We start from the raw sequence: 21,788 nt of genomic DNA on the forward strand, positions 1-21,788 counted from the left end.
TAATTATTTCAACATTTTATTTACAAGAATTTACATATGTATTTGTATTTACAAAATATACAATGTTACTTTATTTACCAGGATATGTTACATCTTGTTGGTGAATAAAGTATCAAGTGTTCTCTTCTAAAACTTCAGTCAACCGAATATAAATAAATATTGGATGCTTATGCTGCACCAGCAAATTTTTCAAATGGGAAATGATGTTTGACAACTGATCTGTTTGATTATTTAATTATATTATGATTTTTTCATTCTTTGCCAGTTGTTTGAGATGAAATCAAATCATTTCATTATTCATCCCATTATCAAGAAATCCATATACATAAAAAAACAAAGCAGAAATCATTTTTCTTAGAATTCAAATACTAGTCAGATGACAATGAGACACTAGCATAGTCAGTCCTAATAATTTCCTAAGATAAAAATCAAAGCTTTAAAAAAAATAAATAAATGGGGAGACGTTTTTTTTCTTTCAAATATTGAAAGTTGACAAACATTAAGGAGGGTGGGATGTGCCATTGAGATTATCATTAAAACCAGCAGTTGGGCAAATTCATCAACCTAGGTTGGTTTTCACACTTAAAAACTTTGCTTACCAAATTGCTTAAAAATACAGAGGAGCAGACTGGTATGAGAGAAAGTAATATTGTTAGCCATATAATTGAACAATAGGAGTGATCATGATTAACATTTTAACTACTGATATTCCAATTTCCCATAGGATCAGTACATGATGTCATCATACGATCTGATCTGAAATCTAACTATTGTAATGTCTAAATGCAATTGTAATGTAAGCCAGAAGATGACTTTTCATTTCTCTTTTTTTTACAAAGTTAAAGACTTCCTGACTCTAAATTAACATATGACACTTTCCTTTGATGCAAAGCTAAGTTTTACTTTAATAGAGTCATTTTATCTTCCAGAATTTCTTGGACTGTCAGAATCTTGTGTGTAGGTCCAATTATAAGAGAGCATCTTTAATGAGCTGTTTCTTGCCTGGAGTCAGTTGCCGTGGAAATTCAATATCAAAAGTGATGATGAGATTGCCTTTCAGTTCAGGGTTCTTTGAGATTGGCATCCCTTCTCCAGGAACAACCTTCCTGTAACCAGGGCTGTATTAGACAAAGAAAAAATATTTCAATCCTACATACATCTGAAGTCTTCCTGTAACCAGGGCTGTATTAGACAAAGAAAAAATATTTCAATTCTACATACATCTGAAGTCTTCCTGTAACCAGGGCTGTATTAGACAAAGAAAAAATATTTCAATCCTACATACATCTGAAGTCTTCCTGTAACCAGGGCTATATTAGACAGAAAAAATATCCTACATACATCAAAATCACATCATATCCATATTTGACAAAATGAATTAGTTACATGTATTTCATGGTATGAAATGAAATAATCTCACATTGCATGATCCTATTTCTGGAAAGCATTTCATGACAGGACAAGTACTTTATCTGACAAGCCTTGTTTTACACAACTGTACCCAACAAGGACAGGGTTACTCAGTCATTCAAAATGAAGGAAAGTTGTCAGATCTGTCAACTTCTATTGGATGATAAATGTTGATGAAATCCTCCACTGATATCCCTCAAATGAACTAAATAATCACCGATTTAAAAAACCTGTACCTGCAATTTATACTTTACCTGAATGAAAATTAATGACATCAATTAAAAAAAAACATATTACAATGCTCAACTGGAACATTCAGCAACCTCAAATCAATGGTTGGTCCACATTGAAACCATTTAATGCTTACCTAATAATGTCATTGATGGGAACATTCAGCAACCTCCCATCCAGGGTTGGTACTTCTACACTGCATCCAGTCAGAGCTTTTCCAAGAAGAACCCTGGAGACATAGACTAGATCATCACCTTCACGCTTGAATCGAGGATGAGGTTTATCTCTGACAATAAAGATGATATCCGCAGGTACAATATTGGGTCCCTGATCAGCTTCCTTAGGAAAGGTGATACGTGTTCCCTCTCTCCAGCCTTTATGAACAGTAATTGTAAGAATCTTATCCCTTGTACTTGATGTGTGACCATCCTCATTCATTACCTGAATCATGAAAGAAGTTTATATTTAAGGTTTGGCACAATGCCCGATGAGAAAAAAATAAGTTGTAAACAGAGATGAAAAAACATAGGATTTGAATTATATGTCACAAAAGCTGTTCCCATGTTTAGAAATCATCAGAATTTTACATGTATAATAAAATAATAATCATAGTGTAGTAGGTTTCACGGTTCACCATGTATCTTTCTTGGACAATTGTTGGTCCTGAAAAGGATCACCCTTACTCAACATTTCAACAAGTGTGTTCTTGTTGTCTTTATGAGAAATCCTACTATCATTTGGTCAACCATCACTTAATCCACTACTAGTAACCCTATATGCCATTTTGTTCACTCACCATTTTGTCTAATAACCAGCTGGTCATTAGATAGCCAGTTGTTCCAAATAACCCCATATGCAGGGTAAGTTGGAACATGGTATGGGTTAAGTTTGAACACTGCATGGCCAATAAAGAAAAACTACCTACAGCTGCAATATTACATGGTCTTAGCCTATTTGCCTCATTTTTTACAAGTTCAAAACATTACAGGTGTGTATTTTAAATTGTTGAACTTTATGTTTTCTATTTTACATGCAATTTTTTGTATCAGCGATTTCATGTACTTCTGAATCAAATTTAATTACATGACTAAAAATTGCTTATTTTTTATAAAGCAAATAAACGTATGGCATTTGTGCCCAAAACTTTTTTTCATTTATTTTTTTATTTCTTATTTTAATATTCATCTACTTATTTTTTTTGGTGGGGGGGGGGTATGTTTTTGCCTTAACCCTAAGGACTGGGCTATCTGAGATGTATTGAGGACTGGGGCATGATGGCCCCCTTCTGAGCTCGGCCACCGTTCCCGCGATCAGGCCGAAATTTGACATGCACATTCGACATGCACATGTACAAGTCAGTATAAAAAAATTCTGAAAATGATTTTCTTTTTATTATGAATAAAATATGCCAATCTATCCAGGCTGCTCAGGATTTACAACTTACAGCAAATGGTGAAGTCCCCTACTAGAAACAATTCTATATTGGATCTCTGTTTGACTAACATCCCATCCTTTCTTGAAAAGGTTGATATTAAACCGGGCATAAGTGACCATGATGTGGTCGTTGTCCACGCTGCTATTAAACCAAAGATGATCAAGCTTCCAAAATGGAAAGTGTATCTCTATTAGAGAGCTGAATTCACTAAGATAAATGAAGATCTGAATAAGTTATATAATCACCTCTCTGATGAAATTGTTCGGAACTCAACTGTCAACGATCTTTGGGAAAGATTTTCAAAAACCTTAAAATCATCTATGAATGTAAACATTCCATCCAAGAAAACTTCTTCCAAACCAAATGTTCCTTGGATAAACTCAACCATGAAACGTAATATCAAGAAGAAACACAAGCTCTATAAAAGGGCCAGAAACTCAAATAATCCAGAACTTTGGAACTTGTACAAGCAATTAAGACGTAAAAATGATAGAGACATGAGAAAACTACAGCAAGAGCATATTTGAAAAATTGGTGATTGCCTCCAGAGTGACAATTCAAAACCTTTCTGGAATTACATTAAGACTCTACGAAGAGATGTATTTGGTGTATCTTCTCTTAAGACCGAAGGACGTGTACATTCTGATGCAAAATCCAAAGCTCAAGCACTGAATGATCAGTTCTGTTCTGTTTTCACACAGGAGGATCTCTCTTTTATGCCAAATTTAGACAATAGTTCTGTACCAGATACATGTATGCCAGACATTACTGTTACTGTTAAGGGTGTTGAAAAGCTTCTGAAAAATCTTGAAGTTAATAAAGCTTCAGGTCCAGATAATATTCCATCTAGAGTTCTCAAGGAATGTGCTTCAAGCGTAGCACCTATCCTACAGATAATCTATCAAAAATCAATTGTAACTGGGGACTTACCCAAAGAGTGGTTGAATGCCAATGTCTCCCCTATATTCAAAAAGGGCGACAGGACACTTCCACAAAATTACAGACCTGTCTCTTTGACTTGTATTTTATGCAAACAACTCGAACACATAATTTATACTAATATTATGCAACATTTTGATAAACACTCCATACTCTGTGAAAATCAACATGGATTTAGAAGAGGTAGGTCTTGTGAAACTCAATTAGCTGGATTAGTAAACGACCTAGCACAGACACTTAACGATCGTGGCCGAACTGATGTCTGTATTATGGACTTCAGTAAGGCGTTCGATACTGTACCGCACAAAAGACTCTTATTGAAAATCGATAACCTTGGTATTAGAGGAAAAACCAAAGCCTGGATTGATACTTTTCTTACTAATCGAAACCAGAGAGTTATACTGGATGGTCAAACCTCAACTAATGCTTCGGTGACCTCTGGGGTCCCGCAGGGCACAGTCCTCGGCCCTCTCCTGTTTCTTGCGTATGTAAACGATCTACCAGACCAAATTAATGCCAGGGTAAGGATGTTTGCTGGCGATGTTATATTGTACAGAAATATTTCCTCAACTGAAGACTGTGATCTTCTTCAAAGTGACATTAACAAATTGTGTGAATGGCAAAATATCTGGCAAATGCAATTTAACACATCAAAGTGTTTTATTATGCATGTTACACACAAGAAGAAAATTATTACCCCCTATAAATACCATCTGGGGAACTCTGAACTGGGCATCGTTGACAGCTATCCTTATCTAGGTGTTCATTTGTCAAATAATTTGTCTTGGACTAATCATATTAATACAACCGTAAACAGAGCAAACAGTATACTTGGATTGTTGAAACGTAATTTATGGAATTGTTCAACTCAAACTAAAGATATCGCCTACAAGACTCTTGTGCGGCCTAGGCTGGAATATTGTAGTTCCGTGATTGTGCCCCACCAGAAAAATCTTCAAGATAAACTTGAAAAAACTCAAAGAAGAGCAGCAGGATTCGTATCTAACAAGTATCAACGCACAAGTAGTGTTACTGAAATGATGAGTATTCTAAAATGGGATACTCTCCAAGACAGGAGAACAAGTAGCCGGCTCATATTTTTGTTTAAAGAAATACACAATATAACTCCATGTAATATAAATCAAATCACTTCCAAAGCATCCTCCAGGCCAACAACTAGAATAACCAGACAGTCTCATGACTTAAATTTCAACATAATCAGAGCAAATAAGAATTGTTACAAATATTCCCTCTACCCTCGTACAATTGTAGAGTGGAATTCACTTTCTCCCACTACTAAAAATGCATCTGACCTAGCTGCATTTAAGAAACAGCTAACTAAAAGAAGTATATAGCGGCAGCGATTGCATGAATGGCCTGCACGTCTATAGCCTCTTTGAGGCGTTCAAGTGCAGTATTCACAAGACAAGACATTACGTCAAACCCCCGTTTGTAGAAAGACCGCAGTTCAGACTGCAAACTGCGGTATTAGACCCCAAATCGTGTTTGAGATCATGGGGCCGTTTCACAAAGCTGTTCGTAAGTTAAGAGCGACTTTAAAAACGACTGGTGATCATCGCCAATGGGTGTACCATTTACCGCAAGACAGGATCACCAGTCGCTCTTAACTTACGAACAGCTTTATGAAACACCTGCCTGATCAACCCCGCTTGGCCAGGTAATCCCCGCTGTCTCCACAAGCCAGATTTTGAGCGTTGGGCCAGGGATGAAATGATAAACAACAGCTGTGCTATTATGTAAGACTTCTCTGCCTGTAGTAGGATCTTCAGACTGAAATTATTCTATTCGATATTTAATCACATTTTCAAAGGCATATAAGAAAATCGACCTCGAAATAAGGAGAGTAAGTGAATAAAAAATGGCGGCATGCTTTGCCGGGGACTGCTCTCGGGCTATTATGTTATCTTCGGACCGAGGACAAGAAACAGGTGTTTTGATACTTACTTGGGGCAGTAATTGATTGAGAAAAACCATGGTGTAGGCCCATGGAAAAACTGGAATATACGTGTTCTCAAACGGAGATTTTCGTCATGCCGTGAAAAGCAATATTTGCATATTTAACACCCAATTTCACTTCAAATTTTCTTTTTTTTTTTCCGGATGTCATCTTTGAATAATCTGATTTTAAGGTCCCCCCAAAAAAAAATTGCGAAAGCCAATTTTTTCCTAAGTTTTCTTTGTTTTTAGAATTTCTTATGAATTTCTTTGTGTTTATCTTATGTTTTTCATTATTTTTTTTCAATGGAAATTATTACAGACCATTCTAAACAACTAAATTAACCCCTAAAAATCAAGCAGACAATAACCAATTAGAATGTAAAAAAGACATAGACTTTGTACACAAAGAATAAGAATGAGGCATTTTCGGCATGACATTGTCTCGTAAAAAGTCATGTGATGTCGCGATGCTATACCCGTATGTTGCAAATTTGGTCTCAAAAGTTGCGCAAGACTTTCAAGAAAAAAGTCATGAAATTCTGTGGGGGTATCTTTTTGAAATATCGCGTGAAGCTTTGAGTTTGAGGGGGCGGGCATCATGCCCCCCAGTCCTTTTAGGGTTAACTCAATTTATTTAGCTAGTAGAAAACTAATTTTTGGTCAGAGTATCAATTTTTACATAACAAATAATCATCTCCGAAACTTTATAATTTCTTATGGAAAAATGTTATTTCTTTCAATCTATATGTACTGTAGATTATGGTAGGAAGAAATTCCTTGAATGCTTGATTGCCTAAGCAGCCCAGCTAAAGCCAGGGTAATATGTCATCAGTGATATCATTCAGGCCTGGGTGTAAACATTTGATTCATCGAATGGTTTGAATGGCTTGCCGCCGATCGGTAGGCCCCCATTCCACAGAATGGACAATGTTGAAAGACAACTGAAAGACTTAAAATTTGTGAAGTCTTACATTGGTCTTCAAGATCACTGAAATTTGTCATCTCTTTGGAATGGCTCAAATGCACAGATGCCCCTGCTTAATGCGATCAGAAATTCATTCAATAGGATTGAACTTAATATCCTGCAGAGACCAATATGCATATATATCATCGGCGGTCATCCGAACCGTCATATCAGTCAATTTTGGTTTAAAAAATTAATTTTTAGATTTTTTAATGAAATGAAAGTACAAGTCCTACTCTATGCATAACTAAATTATAAAACTTTTTGAAAAAAAAGTTGAGGCAGCAATTCATGTTATTTTCTGAGATGTGACAGGATTTGCACGGCGATGCCATACAAATTTTTAATAAAATGCACAAATAGCGGCTGCTGGGCCCAAGAACAATTGGGAAAAGCATATTTTCGGAGTATTTCATTTCATGTCCATTTCGAACAATAAAATATGGACTTTAAAGATTTTTTGAAAGAAAAAGCAATATCCCACTACTTTTCACAAAATAGCAGGAACAAATATAAAACTACACCGTAGGTCAAAATGGTTGTCGGATTTGTGTTCAGCAGCCCAAATCACCATAGAATCCAATAGAATGTTGTCATTTGCCCACCCGTACTAAATGGCTACTGGACCAACGGTTATAGATGAAATGGCAATTAGACCATGTGGGAAGTGGTCGAATAGATGATCGACTAAATGATAGTAGACGAGCTGGTAAATAGACGCATTGGCATTAGACCAATGGGAAACAAATCATAATAACCACTTACCCTCCTAGAGATCTTCATTTTCTTAGTGCAACCATGGAATATTTCTTCAAGAGAAAGAACCAAGTCTCTTTCAATGGGAGGATCCTGCTTCTTTCTACCACGTCCTAACAAACCTCCAAAACCCATGCTCAAGTCTCCATCGATACCCTCATGGAATTCTACACAACAGAAATTAATGAGAAAATTAGAACTTTAATTCAGCTTTCAGCACAAATTTATAGATGATCTGTCTTTCTGGATTTTCATGATCTGATACCATAAGCATGGAAATGATTCACAAAGGTATGTATGAACTCATAAAAGCATTAACAATATGAATTGATTGCCATTTATCAAACAAGTGGAATGCCTCTGGCGGTCTCAAATGCATAACGTGATTCAATATAGCAGCAGTGCTGAATTTGAAAACTACTATAAAATTATTATTCACAAAAACACCATTCATATATGATGATACAATACTACGTTCATTGACATTTGACCTTGATCATGTGACTTACATCTTGTCAGTGATACTTGACTACCCCTACATCCACATTTTATACACTATATCTATAAACTTTAGAAGGTCATGTGACCTGAAACTCGCACAGGATGTTCAGTGATACTTGATTACTCTTAAGTCCCAGTTTTATGACCTAGATCAATAAACTTTCACAGTTATGATGGTAATTCCAAAAAAAAAGAGACATGAAATCATATCTATAATTAGGAGTGGGCTATACATGGGCCAAAATACTTTTTTCAATATGGCAACAGTTTTTTTTATTCCTTGTAATGTATCTCAACATGAGATGATGATATTTTTTGTCTCGGGTCCGAGAAGAAAGTGTGCCGGGCCAAAATCCAAAATGGCCACCAAAAACCATCCCAAATCACAGTTTTGGCCACAACTTCTTTATTTGGTGGTCTTTTTCTTTGGTCTTGGTGTCTATTCATGTGTTTGGGAGCAGGCAATTCATTTTTCCTATAATTAGTACTTTTAAACCATTATTTGTAGAGTTAAAGGTAATCATACCTAAATTTTCAAATTTTTATAGCCCTTTTTTAGCCAAAAAGTAGGTTTTATCGTCCTGGGGTTCTTGGATATTAGATGGTACGAGGTCAACAATAGCAAGCAGCTTAATAGAGCTATATTGCTTTATTCCTCTACTATGGGTTTTACATATTTTTGTGAAAATATATCTTATCAGATAAAAAATAGTGAATTATCCATAGGGGCTATACAGTATACAATTTGCAGTACATACTGCACTGCATAAATGTATTGGCCACCATGACAAGGCCTGTATAAATTACTATAGTGTTATACATGTAGAAATTAGCTCTTAGGTTTAGAATTAGATGCCTCAGAAATTGAAGATAATTATGTTTTGTCTCAGAAACGGAGGACATGTTTTGTCCAATATGCTCATTCAGGGGGCGGAGAAAGGTAATTAACCCCTAATCATGGCATTTACAATGGTAACTTACATGGAATCCTTGGTTCTGATTGGCTGTTGATCAACGTTACCATGATAGTTACCTGACCCCATAAACATAGGCCAGTTAAACACCTCAACCAGGTAAAAAAGCCTCCAAATAAAGAAGATATGGCTAGATACGTGATGTACGTATATTATGTGATATTTTTATGTGCAATTTACATTGCTGGTTTCATCATGTACATCAGCTGACAAGCAATGCAAGCAATCAATTTCACAATCTAATTTTAAACCTTAGGAACTCATTTCTATGACACTATAGTTATATAGGCCTTGTCACATGTCATGGTGGTCAATGCATGGATAGATGCAGTATAGTATGTACATGTACAGTAACAGTACATTGTATACTGTGTAGCCCTTATGGTTAATTAACATTTTCTTATTTAAACCTGTAAAACCCATAGTAGAGGAATAAAAGAAATGAAGCTGCTTGCTATTGTTGACCTCGTACCATCTAATATCCAAGAACCCCAGGACGATAAAACCTACTTTTTGGATGAAAAAAAGGCTATAAAAAATTGCAAATTTAGAGATAATTACCTTTTAACTCTACAAATGATGGTTTAAAAGTGTTAATTATACTAAAAACGCATTGCCAGCCCCCAAAAATATATGAATAGACGCCAAAACCAGAGAAAAAGACCACCAAATAAAGAAGTTGTTGCCAAAACTGTGATTTTGGGGGGTTTTGGCGGCTATTTTGGATTTTGGCCCGGCACACCTTTTTCTCAGACCCAAGACAAAAAATATTGGCATTTCATGTTGAGATAAGATAAAAGAAACACAAAAAAACTGTTGGCAGAGTAAAACAAAAAAATCACCCATTTACAGCCTACTATGATTCATACTTTGTCAAAAACTAAAAAAAAGTTGGGGTCCCCATGCAATACTTTCTGTGAGTGACAATAGTTTTAAACTTTTTATTAAAAAGTAAAATGCATCTCTTTTTTTACTTTTGTAGTACTGTATATGAATGTAAATTTTCAAACTTTCTTGAAAGATGTGTCAATTTTCATACTCAATGAATCAGAATTTCATAGAGATGTACTATCAATCAAAGTATTGCATTCTGGGAAATAACTAAAAATATGAAATGAAAATGTTACTACTCTTTTTCCAATGACTGCAGCCTGAGTTGGCTTATAACAGATGCTCACCACTGAATGGGTTGTTTCCACCAAAGAAATCCATGAAGACTTTGTTAGCATCGCCATGAAATGTGTAGCCTTGCGTCCAGGCTCCACTATCTTCATTAGAACCAGCAGGTACACCATTTTTCAAACCTTCTTCACCAAATTGGTCATAGACTGCTTTCTTCTTGGCTGTAGAAGTAAATGATACTTTATCAACTACACAATGTACATGTAATGTGAATGGCAAACAACTGCACAACATTGTATCAATGGTAAAGACAAATGGAATGCAGCTTGTTGTCCGATCTGCATTGTTAAAATTAAACATAGCTTTTGACATTACAAAATCTAACTACCCGGTAGCCCATCAATCATGAGGAGTTTCCGGCATCTCATAACAAAATTTAACACAATTTTTCAAATTTCAGCCCAGTTGACACTGTGGTGAAATATATTGGTGACATAAATTGAGGAATGAGACTTGAAATTGATTACGAAATGCCAGAGAAGCAATTTTTGTGAATTTATGAATAAATTTCATATAAACTAGCATAATTTTCTAGTCAAAAAGAACCTCATGCATCTCTACCAGATGAAAGAACAAAATTATAATTGGTCGATGAATAAAGAAGAGGCGTTTTCTGTGATTTATGAATAAATGAATTTCGCATAAATTAGCATAAATAATTTTCTACTTTAATTTTCTAAATTCAGTGTAGAAGTCCGCTGAAGCTCTACCTGATGGGAGAACAAAAAATTGGACAACAAATGAAGAAAAAGGAGCATTTAATGTGAATTTTAAAAAATATGCATAAATTAATTTTGCAAAAATTAGCATTAAAAAATGTTCAGGTCCAGATTTCAAAATACTGAGTATAAATTTGATGAACCTCATGAAGCTCTACCAGATGGAACAAAAAAAAAAATCAAAATCGGTCAACAAATAAAAGAGAGCTTAGCATTTTTGTAAATTTTGAAAAATTTGCATAAAATACCATATTTTGAGTTTCAAAATTCTGTGCAGAAGTTTTGAAACCCCCATCGAATGTTAAGTATCATATGAGCAAACAGAAATGAAATAGGACTTGAAATGAGGAAAAAAGAAGCATTTTGAAATTATGGACAGACAACAGAGCTCATGCCAGCTAAAAGTATCAAAATTTTATGTTCCATTTGCCCTTTAAATGTTCTGGGTGCCGCAATACAAAGTTTAATGATTAAATGTACGCTTGATTTTTCCCGATCGATTGTAATAAATGCAATTAATTTTAGAAAAAAATTCTACGATGATTGCTGATCTTTGTGTTATGGGCTCCTGGATGTCATGTCACCTACACATGTAGCTTCATTGTCCTTGATTTTTCCCCATTTACATGTACATGTATGATGTAGAATGTGTTGTAAAGAAACAATCTTTTTACAAAGAATAACAGTTGAAAAAATAATGGCCACCAGTATAAATTCATGGCAGAGAGAGGCCATTGAAGCTTTCCAAGCTTGCAACTAGAAACAGTGGATATAGCGATAATCAAAAAAGTACATTGTACTCACGATCACTGAGAATATCATACGCTTCTGAGACTTGTCTGAATTTCTCTGATGCACTAGTCTCTTGGTTCCTGTCTGGGTGATATTTTAAAGCAAGCTTGCGGTATCTGTGATGAAGAAAAAAATCAAATGAAAAATGTTACACTTTTATCTTAGTTAATATTAGGATGATACTTAAAAGCAAGCTTGCAGCATACAAATAGAAGTGGGTTATAAATGAGTGATTTGGGGTTTTACTGTGGCAACAGATTTATTGCATTCCTTTTTCTTTATGTCAATATGAAATGACAATATTTTTTGTATCGGGTCCAAGAAAAAAGTATGCTGGGCCAAAATCCAAAATGGCAGTCACCCCCCTCCCCCCCAAAAACTAAGTTTTGGTCACAATCATTCATACCTGATTATCCTTATGTCAACATTTCATGAGCTAGACTTCCAAACTTATGATGCCAATTCATCACAGTACACTCCCAACACGGCCAGAGTTCATTGACCTTTAAATGACCTTTGATCTTGGCCAAGTTCCTGAAACACACACAGGGTATTCAGGGATATGTACATTGATGCTCTTATTTCCTAGCTTCATGAACTAAATCCATAGACTGGGCAAGTTCAAGAAAAGGTCACCCTAGAAGGCAAATTTTCATTTTTATTTTAAGAAGTTATCTTTGGTGGGGTATTAGAAAGCCCAAATGTTGAATTCTAATAATTTCATTAATAGAAATTCAATATGCATATTTATGCTAATTTGGGGTGCCTACATGTAATTTTGCATAATTGGTAAAATGGGTGATGTATTGGACAATTATGACAACTCATTGAAAAGAAAAACAAAACTTCTGGGATTTAGTCATATGTTGAGCAAGTCCAAGAATTTGCACGCGTTACATTACATATTAGACATTTCAGAGGCTTTAATGGTCTGAAAAATAGTGTTAAATGGCTTTGACTAGATTGAATTCCCTCATAATGGTAGATGTCTAAGGAAGAATAATCATGCAAAAAATGGTGACATATGACCTTTTATAGAGAAAAGATGCGCTGTTACATATAGGACGCAGAAAAAAGAAAATTTTTATTACATTCTTTTTTTAAGTTGAGAATTCTCTAAAAGTATTTCATTTAACAAAATGTATCTTTGTGTGATAAAAGTCACAATACTCTGGTATATCTGAAGCAAGTTTCATGCCATAAGCCAAATCCATAGACATGTAATTTCAGACCCTAAATAAACAAATTAATGACATGTTACATATATGGGACATTTTGTCCCCGTAGAGAACAATCATGTACACAATTTTCCTCATAATAAAACAAGGCAAAAGCGATTTTGTGTCTCGCCCACTTATGTAAATAACAAGAAATATCGAGATTTGAGAGGGCACGGATCAGAATTGTATCGAAACTTTGTTGTGAAATGATTAAGATGGAATAATACTTGTCATAAGAGCCTTGCACGTAACCTGTAGTGTTGACCTGAAAATGACCTTTGACCTAACCATGTGACGTCCGACTGTAGCATAACATGCAGGCCCCTCAAGTTCATCATGCGGATGCGATATGCGCGAGGTACCAGGTCTGGTCCGAGCTCGGACCCGGCCGGCCTCACGCACATGTGATGTATTGAAAACGGCAGCGAAATTTTGATACGTGTGAGAAACTTCACGTTGGCTCTAAATCACCAATTTGGAGACTGATAGAAACATGGAGAGGTGAAACCTTGTGTAAATATTAGTTTTGTTTTTAAAGATCGTGATGTTGTATGAATTTTATATTTTCCTCCCATAAAATCCCACCTTTGTCACTCGGAATATCCAATCGAGTTAAGGTAAGTGGAGCGTAGTGTAGCAGTAGTGAAGTGGAGTGGAGCCTGCACGAACTTCGCCCGAGGTAGGCTCTACGATGTAATGACGATATCAAATCATTAAAAAAAATAGCATCACGTAGTCCTCTACTCTAGGCCGGCTAACAAGCGGGGCGCAGTCCACATCGCACCGCTACCGCACAGTGAACAATTGTGTACAACGGATAGAGGAGCGTGAACGCTAGCAGTCGTTTTATTTTTGCGTATTACATGACATCATCCAGCCAAATCTGAGAGCCAATTAATGAATGAAAATATAGTAAGCATGCGCAGTGCAAGCCTTTTATTTCCCCACACAGTACATGTATTCCACCAAAACAAGTGTGCAATTCTCTATCACCTCGTACCAAAATTGACCTAGAATTTTCATTTCCTATTTTTTCAGTAAAAAGGTAATCCAAATCTAGAGGGCTGATATTTGGATCATATTTGATTTTGTAAAATTATTCTGCGTGGATATAAATGAGAAACTGATCAGCTTTCCATTGATACCCTGTTTGTACAATTTGTGCCACACATGACCAAATCAATCACTGTTGAAAGCCACAGGTGCAGAGACCACTTTTTCCAAGTGTTGGTAAAGTGGGTAAACTGTGCATTTGATAGAATGTTTTCCAAAGAATTTTTTGAATGAAGCGTTACTTGAGGCACTTCTCTGAGACGATGAGTGAAAAATTAATGTCTTATCATGAACCTGGTCTTATTGAGCCACACCTTCAACATGCCCTCCTCTCCTTTAAAAACAAAGCCAGAAGCATGGAAGGATATCTTGGACAGCTCGTCTTACCAATGGTAATGCCTGATCATTGTGCAAAAGCATCCACCTCATATCAAATTTGGCCCTGCAAGTCATTAAAATCTTGGGTAAGAGTTGCAAAAACCTTATTTTGAAGTGCCCCTAAAGTAAACAATCACAGGGCGTGCGATCTGGCGCTCTTGGTGGCCTTTCAATGGCATGGTTGAGGGCAACAACGCAATGTCCCAAGAGTTCTCCGAGTCTGCTGTCTATCACAAATGATGCTGGAACGATGGGCAGAAGCACCGTCCTGAATCAACCAAAGATGCCTGCATGTACACTCCTCACAACTGTCTCTCAAAATGTTGTTCCAATTGTGGTACGATCTCTTTGTTAATGGTGTGCAAGTGCATTCAATTATTAACACTCCTTATGGAAGAAAAAGGGTCCAATCAAAACATTTCTTTCCAGTTTTAGGCATCGAAAGTATTTACATCAGCACCTGCCTTTTCATCAAGTTTTCAAAAACTTGGAAGGAGTGGTCTCTGCTCCTTTTGTCTTCAACATCAATTAATTCGGTCATGCGTAGTTAAAATGGCACAAATAGGGTACAATGGAAAGCTGATGAGTTTTTCTTTCATATTCATGCACAATATTGTCACAAAATTAAATATGCTTCAAATATCAGCCCTTTTGATTTGGATTACCTTTATTCTGAAACGCAATGTATTTGAATTATGAAAGGTATTTTTGGAGGATCTATTTTCTCACCGATAGCACACAGGTAAGCGAATTTCGATTACTTTTTGCTTTTCCGTCAAAATCTTACGAATTAGCGTCTATATGTCATCGTGTTCGTTGGAATTTGTAACGTTAGTCTATCACAATGTGCACAAAGTCAATTGGCTTCCAGGGTTTGGAGCATCGCGTGAGTTAGACCAAATGCTTCAGTCTCTGTATTTTGGTTGTTCCACTGAACTACGTTGGCTCCACTCACCATACATAGACTGAAGAGCTTGGGGACCCGTGGCTTCAGACAATGTATAGTGAACTAGCGTTTTATAGATCGCGATTTAAAACTTTTTTTTATAAGCGAAATTTACAGTTTCATGGTTTCCATTATCAGGGAAATATGAATAACTTAATTGCATACCTTGGACCGGAGTTATTGAAAAAATCCACTGGATGTTTAAGAAATCTGTCATCTAAGACTAAATTGCGCGATTTGCGTGCTGTCGCCAAGCGGAAGACAAAGAAATCAAGATAGCGACGTAAACACGGCCGTAAGCTCTTCCCATCTTTTCATGACAAATCTCTCGTTTTTTTAATGAATTCTTCTATAAAAATGAAATCAATATCGCAAAAATTTTGGAAATGAAGTTAGACCCCATGTACATGTTTTAGGGCTAGATCTTTTAGAGGGAAAGTAGAATTCTCGGGGGGCGAAAGTTTCTGGTTTTGTACCCGTATGTGGGGAAATATAGGTAGGGGTCCCAGGCGTTAGTGGGGAGTGACCATACATATGGCAGTGTATCCTATTGCCAGACACCTTTATTTCAGTGCTTTAAAAATGACAACTAGAGGAAATACAATCAAGAAAAATTATCACTTGCTATTCCAAATATTCTGAAAATTATGAATGTGATGAAATTATTTAAAATTTTCTGTTTTCTTTGCACCGCACTTGCCGCATACCCCTCCACGAAAAACATTTATTTTCGTGCGTGACAAATTACATCATAATTACGGACGGGTAAAAATATTCTTGATTATAAAGAGGTAAGAAAGATTTGGTGTGATTTTTTTCATGATATATCATATCATTAGTAAGTTCTAAGTTTTTGTTTGCTTTCGAATATCGATTCTGAGCAGATCTTTGTAATAAATGTGTTTTTGCTAACTAATTTCATTTTTTTGTTTTAAATGCGCATTCGATATGGCACTTTCCAGTATCAATGCTTGTTCATATCGTGACCTTCAGTCATCAAGTTCTATCGATCCGCTGTCGATCGTCGACGGCTCTCTTTCACGGTAAACCTCGCGCACGGCCAGGGTGCCGCGCCGGGTACCTTGAGAACTAACTAGCCGGTCATCGACGATTTGATTGATGGAGCAAACAAGATTGAAATTCAGCAAATCAGGCCCGGAAATCAGGTCCGTATTTCCATCAGAAAATAGATCGATGCGGATTGGGATCAATTGTTAATGCAAAACTATGGTATATAATATTCTAAGCATTTTCTGTCAATTTAGAGAAAATAATGTAAAACTTGGATTTTTTCGCCTTGTTTTTGCAATCTTGACTGTTCTTTGAATTGATCTGTGAAATTGAACTGCGGAAGCCTTACGGTACGGAATTGATTTCGTACGCAGTAATATGCGCATCCGGTAATACAATACGCGACTATACAGTATATGACTTTCACTCCCCAAAACGCCCCAGGCTAGTCAAGACACTGTCTTTTTGAAGCCTTTTAATTTTAGTTTCAGCTTAGAGAGGGAGGAGTTTAGGATTACACTAAAAATATTCATTCAATACCGTATGGTCAGTTCCCACATGTCTATGCGGTCTCCCAAGTCTGCGCACCCGCGTATCTGCGCGATTCTAGTTAAAGAAGATACGCAACGAGCACGAACTTTACAAATGCAATACATAGGCAGGTATTCATTAAAAAGCCGACTCAAAATGGTGGAAAAATAATGAATTCAGGGCATTTCATGTGACAGCCTAAAAAATGCAGCCTTTGTCATCAAAATCCCCGAAACGTGTGCAAAGTGAATGAGTGCGCAGACATGCAGTAGAGGCGCTGGTCAGAAAATTGGGATCGTCCCAGTTTACAGGGACTGTCTCAGTTTAAGGATTTCTTCACACAAGAAATCTAGGAAAGTTCATTCTCCTGTCAAGTGCCGACACCAATCAAGTGTGCTAGCATGGCTAGTCAATGTAAACATATCAGGTTTCATAACAAGATTATTGGAAGACGGTAAGTCATGAAAAAAAGACGGTTAACTGGGGGGAATTGAGGTCACTGAATCTATTTTTAGCACTCTCAATTTCCGTAATTGCTGTCTATGTCCCGTAGTTGGAATTAAAAAAAAAACGTCCCCATAAACAAGGACAGTCTCAATTTATCAAGACATGATTTGTCTTGGTTTATGAGGATATCCTTGTTTTCTGGGACAATCCCAATTTTTGGACCAGCGCCTCTTACTGACATGGGGTACCATTGTTTTTTTCAATCTGACAATGACTGCCTGCATTTTTTTCAAGAAAATCCTATATTTTCTTTTATTTTTTAATGAGAAATTTGGTACACTTACTCTTAATAATATAAGGAACATTATCAACTCAAAGATTTTGTGTAATAAGAAAAAAATCATGTTAAATCTGAACTCAAATTGTTAGGTGCGCAGACTTGGGGCCCACCATCAGTAGAGGCACACGGCCAATATTGGAGACTGTCTCTAATGTGGGAGATTATCTCCAATATCAGAGACTTTTGTAAAAAATTTGGGTATCCAATTTCAGAGACAGTCTCCAGTTTTGGAGACCAATTTCCTTTGTTTACATTTGCGGCAAAAGGATTACCTTGGCAGCAAATAAAAATGTGATAAGCAAATTCCTCGTGAAAAATTACCCCTTTTCACCGTCTACTTTTGTTTTAATAAGGATTTTTGTTGTCAATCACACACAAAACAAATGGGCTTCTGACCTCAGTGAGACAAAATTCTGAGTGGAAAATCATGCTTTTGTTGGTGTTGTTTCTTTTGACCTTTTGCAAAGCAAGTCTCCAATGTGGGAGATTGTCTCCCCTATTGGAGAGTCTCCCATATTGGCCGTGCGCCTCTACTGACCATCATACTTGTAATCAAGACTCAAGTTCTATTTTGTTCTTTATATTTCCTCACATTTTGTATTAAAAACTGATTATGAATTTTTCCAAAGAACTTTCTAATATTGATCGTCCGGACACACAATACTATAGGCCTACCGGTAAACGTTTTTAGTCAACCACACCCGCGGCCCCGGCCGGGCAGCGTGTGGGCGGCGGGGCAGACTGTGTGATGCTGATGCGGAGTTACCGGTATCGGTCTTCGGATCCAACAAATTTGACGACTTAAGAAAACTGAATGAATTGAATACTCACGCTTTTTTAATGTCTGCATCTATTGCCGAACGTGTCAAGGCAAGCATTCCATAGTAATCGATTCCCATTTTTTTCTTTAATTAGTGCTAGTTTGTTTTTTAACAAAATAAATGTGGCGTTCTTTGATTGGAATCGAACTCCCGGCTCGCTCTCGATTCGCTCTCTATTTAGATTGTTGCTAGCTAGCAACGAACGCAGAGGGCGTCAAAACTTCACTGGCGACATCCAAGGCCTGGCGATTGCAAGCCGCAAGCGGTGTCACTAGCTGAAATATTCCCAATAGAAAAAAAATGACATTTTTTTAATAGATGTGAAATTAGAGGGTGGAATGTTTACCACCATCCCAGAAGGAAAAAAAACCGTAAGACCACTGATTTTCTTTGCTGGTTTGCAGTGGATTTTTACTGGTTTCCAATATGTTTTTACTGGGCCAGTTGATTTTTTTAACTGGACCAGTACAACTGGAGACTAGTTCCAACAACTGCATTCCAGTTGAAGCAATTAGTAATACCAGAAAATTGTTTTTCGTGAAACTGATGCTACTGGTCCAACAAATGGTCTCCAGTATATGTTTACTGGACCAGTTGATTTTTAACTGGACCAGTAAAAATCAACTGGAGACCAGTTCAAACAAAGTAGTAATACCAGTTAAATTGTTTTTCATCAAACTGGTGTTGTACTGGTCCAACAAATGATTACTTTATTTCAAGTCAGATCATATGACGAATTATGGACAATGAATCTTGCAATTCAGAGAAAGTTATTACCGTTATCATTGTTATCAACATTATTTTCATAATTATCATAATTATCATGATTATTATGATCATTGTTGTTATCATTCTTATTACTGTATAATATCATTAATATTATCATAATTATCAAGTACTGAAATTATCATTAAAATAATTATTTCATTTTTTAAATGATTACGTTCAAAGCAAGATATATTCCTGGTAGAGTCAACTGGTCTAAAGTAATTCTGAATTGTTTGAAATTGAACTGGTCAAGACCAGTAATACCAATAATTCTGATGATGCTGATCACGTGGTTTACTCATTTGCACATTTCATTTTTTTAAAGCGTTTCATCAATATCTGACAAGTTGTCAGATCTGACAACTTTCCTGGATTCTGATTGGTTGAGAAGCACTGTTACTATAGTAACTGTCGGATAAAGCAGGACTTGTCGGATAAAACGTCTGACAAGTCCTTTCATGAAACGCTCCCCAGGATTTAGAATGGGGTCCGACCACTTGACTGAAGGTCCGCGAGACCGACTTTTTTTTCCTTCATCAGGGGAGCGTTTCATCAATATTTTCATCCGACAAGTTGTCAGATCTGACGTCTTTCCTTGATTTATTTGATTGGCTGAGATGCACTGTTCCTATGGTAACTGTCGGATAAACTGGTACTTGTCGGATAAAATGTCCGACAAGTCGTTTCATGAAACGCTCCCCAGGTGATGAGTGGGTTAAAGCGCCTCGTTGAAGCAGCGTATGCCTTCGGGGGGGGGGGGGGGGGGGGGGGTAGAGCCACACATTTCCCGGTAGTGGGCTGTAGTGAGCACGCGAATCGTGCGAAACACGAAAGGGCTTTCTTAGGGGGGGGGGGGTGTTTCCGATACTTACAGTAGAAACTTACGTTGCCTAATTCACCGGCACTACTTAATCACTACCTCTACTCATTTAACGTTTATTTTTATGGTAATTCTGCTTCATGATCTTGTGCATTTAATGTTTAACAAGAAAGTTGGATATATGGAAAAACATACACCTGGAACATTGAACCTTCATTATGGGCAATCCTATCTTACATGTCTTAGCACTTTTTTTTCATTTAAACAACCAAAAATAAGAAGATCCAGAAGGTGAAAGTTTTAAAGAAATGAACGTACATTAATTTGTCACTCAATTAAGATCGAGTGCCGGTTTAAATCAGTATTCCTCCGAGAAGCCTGTCCTCGAGGAATGGTCTTCCGGGGGAGTTTTCATGGGGGAGTCGCCCTCCGGAGGAGTAATCCTCTCGGGGAGTTGTCCTAAAACCCTTTTTTTTATTATTGCTGTTACTATTTTTGTTATCATGATAGCAGCAGCAGCAGTAGTAGAATAAGAAGTCGTAGTAGTCGTAGTAGTAGTCGTAGTAGTAGTTGTAGCAGTTACATTATTATTGTTTTTATCATCATTATTACTATCATTATTGGGAGGGGGCTCGTTCTAGATCATGGCCACAGATATAAAAAAACAAAGTAAGTGTGGCATCTATATCTTGGCGTTGTTGGAGGAAGCAATATCAGGGACGAGCAACAACAAATGTTTTCCAAGTTGAGGATGGGGTTCGTCCAAATAGGACGAGGGTGAGTATTCTGTATAAAGTTCCATTAATAGATAACATGCCGGCATGGCCTCATCAGTCCCCCACCTTACTGGGTAATTCCACAGATGATGACAGATCGACGTGATTTCGAGACTTAAACAAGAACTGAAAGATGCGGATCGCTTGCGTCATTACATAGCCAGAGGGGGCGGGGTATCCCCCCCCCCAAGAAAAAAAACACACATTAATTCTTCAACCGGGCTGGAGCCTGGAGACAAATACAACAAAAAACTAACGCAAACAAAGTGAGAGCAAGCAGGGAAGGGATTGTCGAAGTGTCGAAAGGGTTGGTGAGCAGAGCGGGGATCACCGCACCCTATCGAGAGAAGCAGCCCCCCCCCCCCCCCTCCCCAGTTATCGCGACTGAATGGCTTGAGAGCGGAGAGAACATTCCATGCTTAGACTCCCCAAATGTAACACTACACATGGCACTTTTTCTATATATTTTATTGGAGTTTTTAAATAGTTTGCCCCAGAGTATTCGAGAACACGGTTTTCATTACGTAAAAATATGAAAACTCACTTGATTAAAGATCAAGTCCACCCCAGATAATTGTTGATCTAAATAAATCTTTCCTGGATTCTGATTGGTTGAGAAGCACTGTTACTATAGTAACTGTCGGATAAAGCAGGACTTGTCGGATAAAACGTCTGACAAGTCCTTTCATGAAACGCTCCCCAGGATTTAAAATGGGGTTAGGGTTAGGGGTTAGGGTTGGGTTTGGGTTAGGGTTAGGGTTAGGGTTGGGTTAGGGTTGGGGTTAGGGTTAGGGTTGGGTTGGGTTAGGGTTAGG

General features: G+C 37.0%; 1 protein-coding gene across 2 annotated transcripts; it reads right to left on the reverse strand.

Annotated features, from left to right (window-relative positions):
• LOC121413301 (dnaJ homolog subfamily B member 13-like) lies at positions 1–18,807 on the reverse strand. 2 transcript variants are annotated; one of them, XM_041606078.1, is made up of 6 exons: positions 18,620–18,806; positions 11,875–11,978; positions 10,348–10,512; positions 7,704–7,861; positions 1,778–2,082; positions 1–1,118 (listed from the first exon to the last, which is right to left on the reverse strand). In XM_041606078.1, exons 1-6 carry the CDS (start codon positions 18,685–18,687, stop codon positions 968–970), a joined length of 951 nt encoding a protein of 316 aa, XP_041462012.1. In that variant the 5' UTR covers positions 18,688–18,806; the 3' UTR covers positions 1–967. The 2 variants fall into 2 exon arrangements, with proteins under 2 accessions (XP_041462012.1, XP_041462013.1); XM_041606079.1 differs by having other exon boundaries at positions 1,064–1,310; positions 18,620–18,807.
• Positions 18,808–21,788: the final 2,981 nt, after the last annotated feature.

Source organism: Lytechinus variegatus, chromosome 4 (genome assembly GCF_018143015.1).
Source record: "Lytechinus variegatus isolate NC3 chromosome 4, Lvar_3.0, whole genome shotgun sequence".
In the NCBI taxonomy this organism is placed as follows: Eukaryota; Metazoa; Echinodermata; class Echinoidea; order Temnopleuroida; family Toxopneustidae; genus Lytechinus; species Lytechinus variegatus.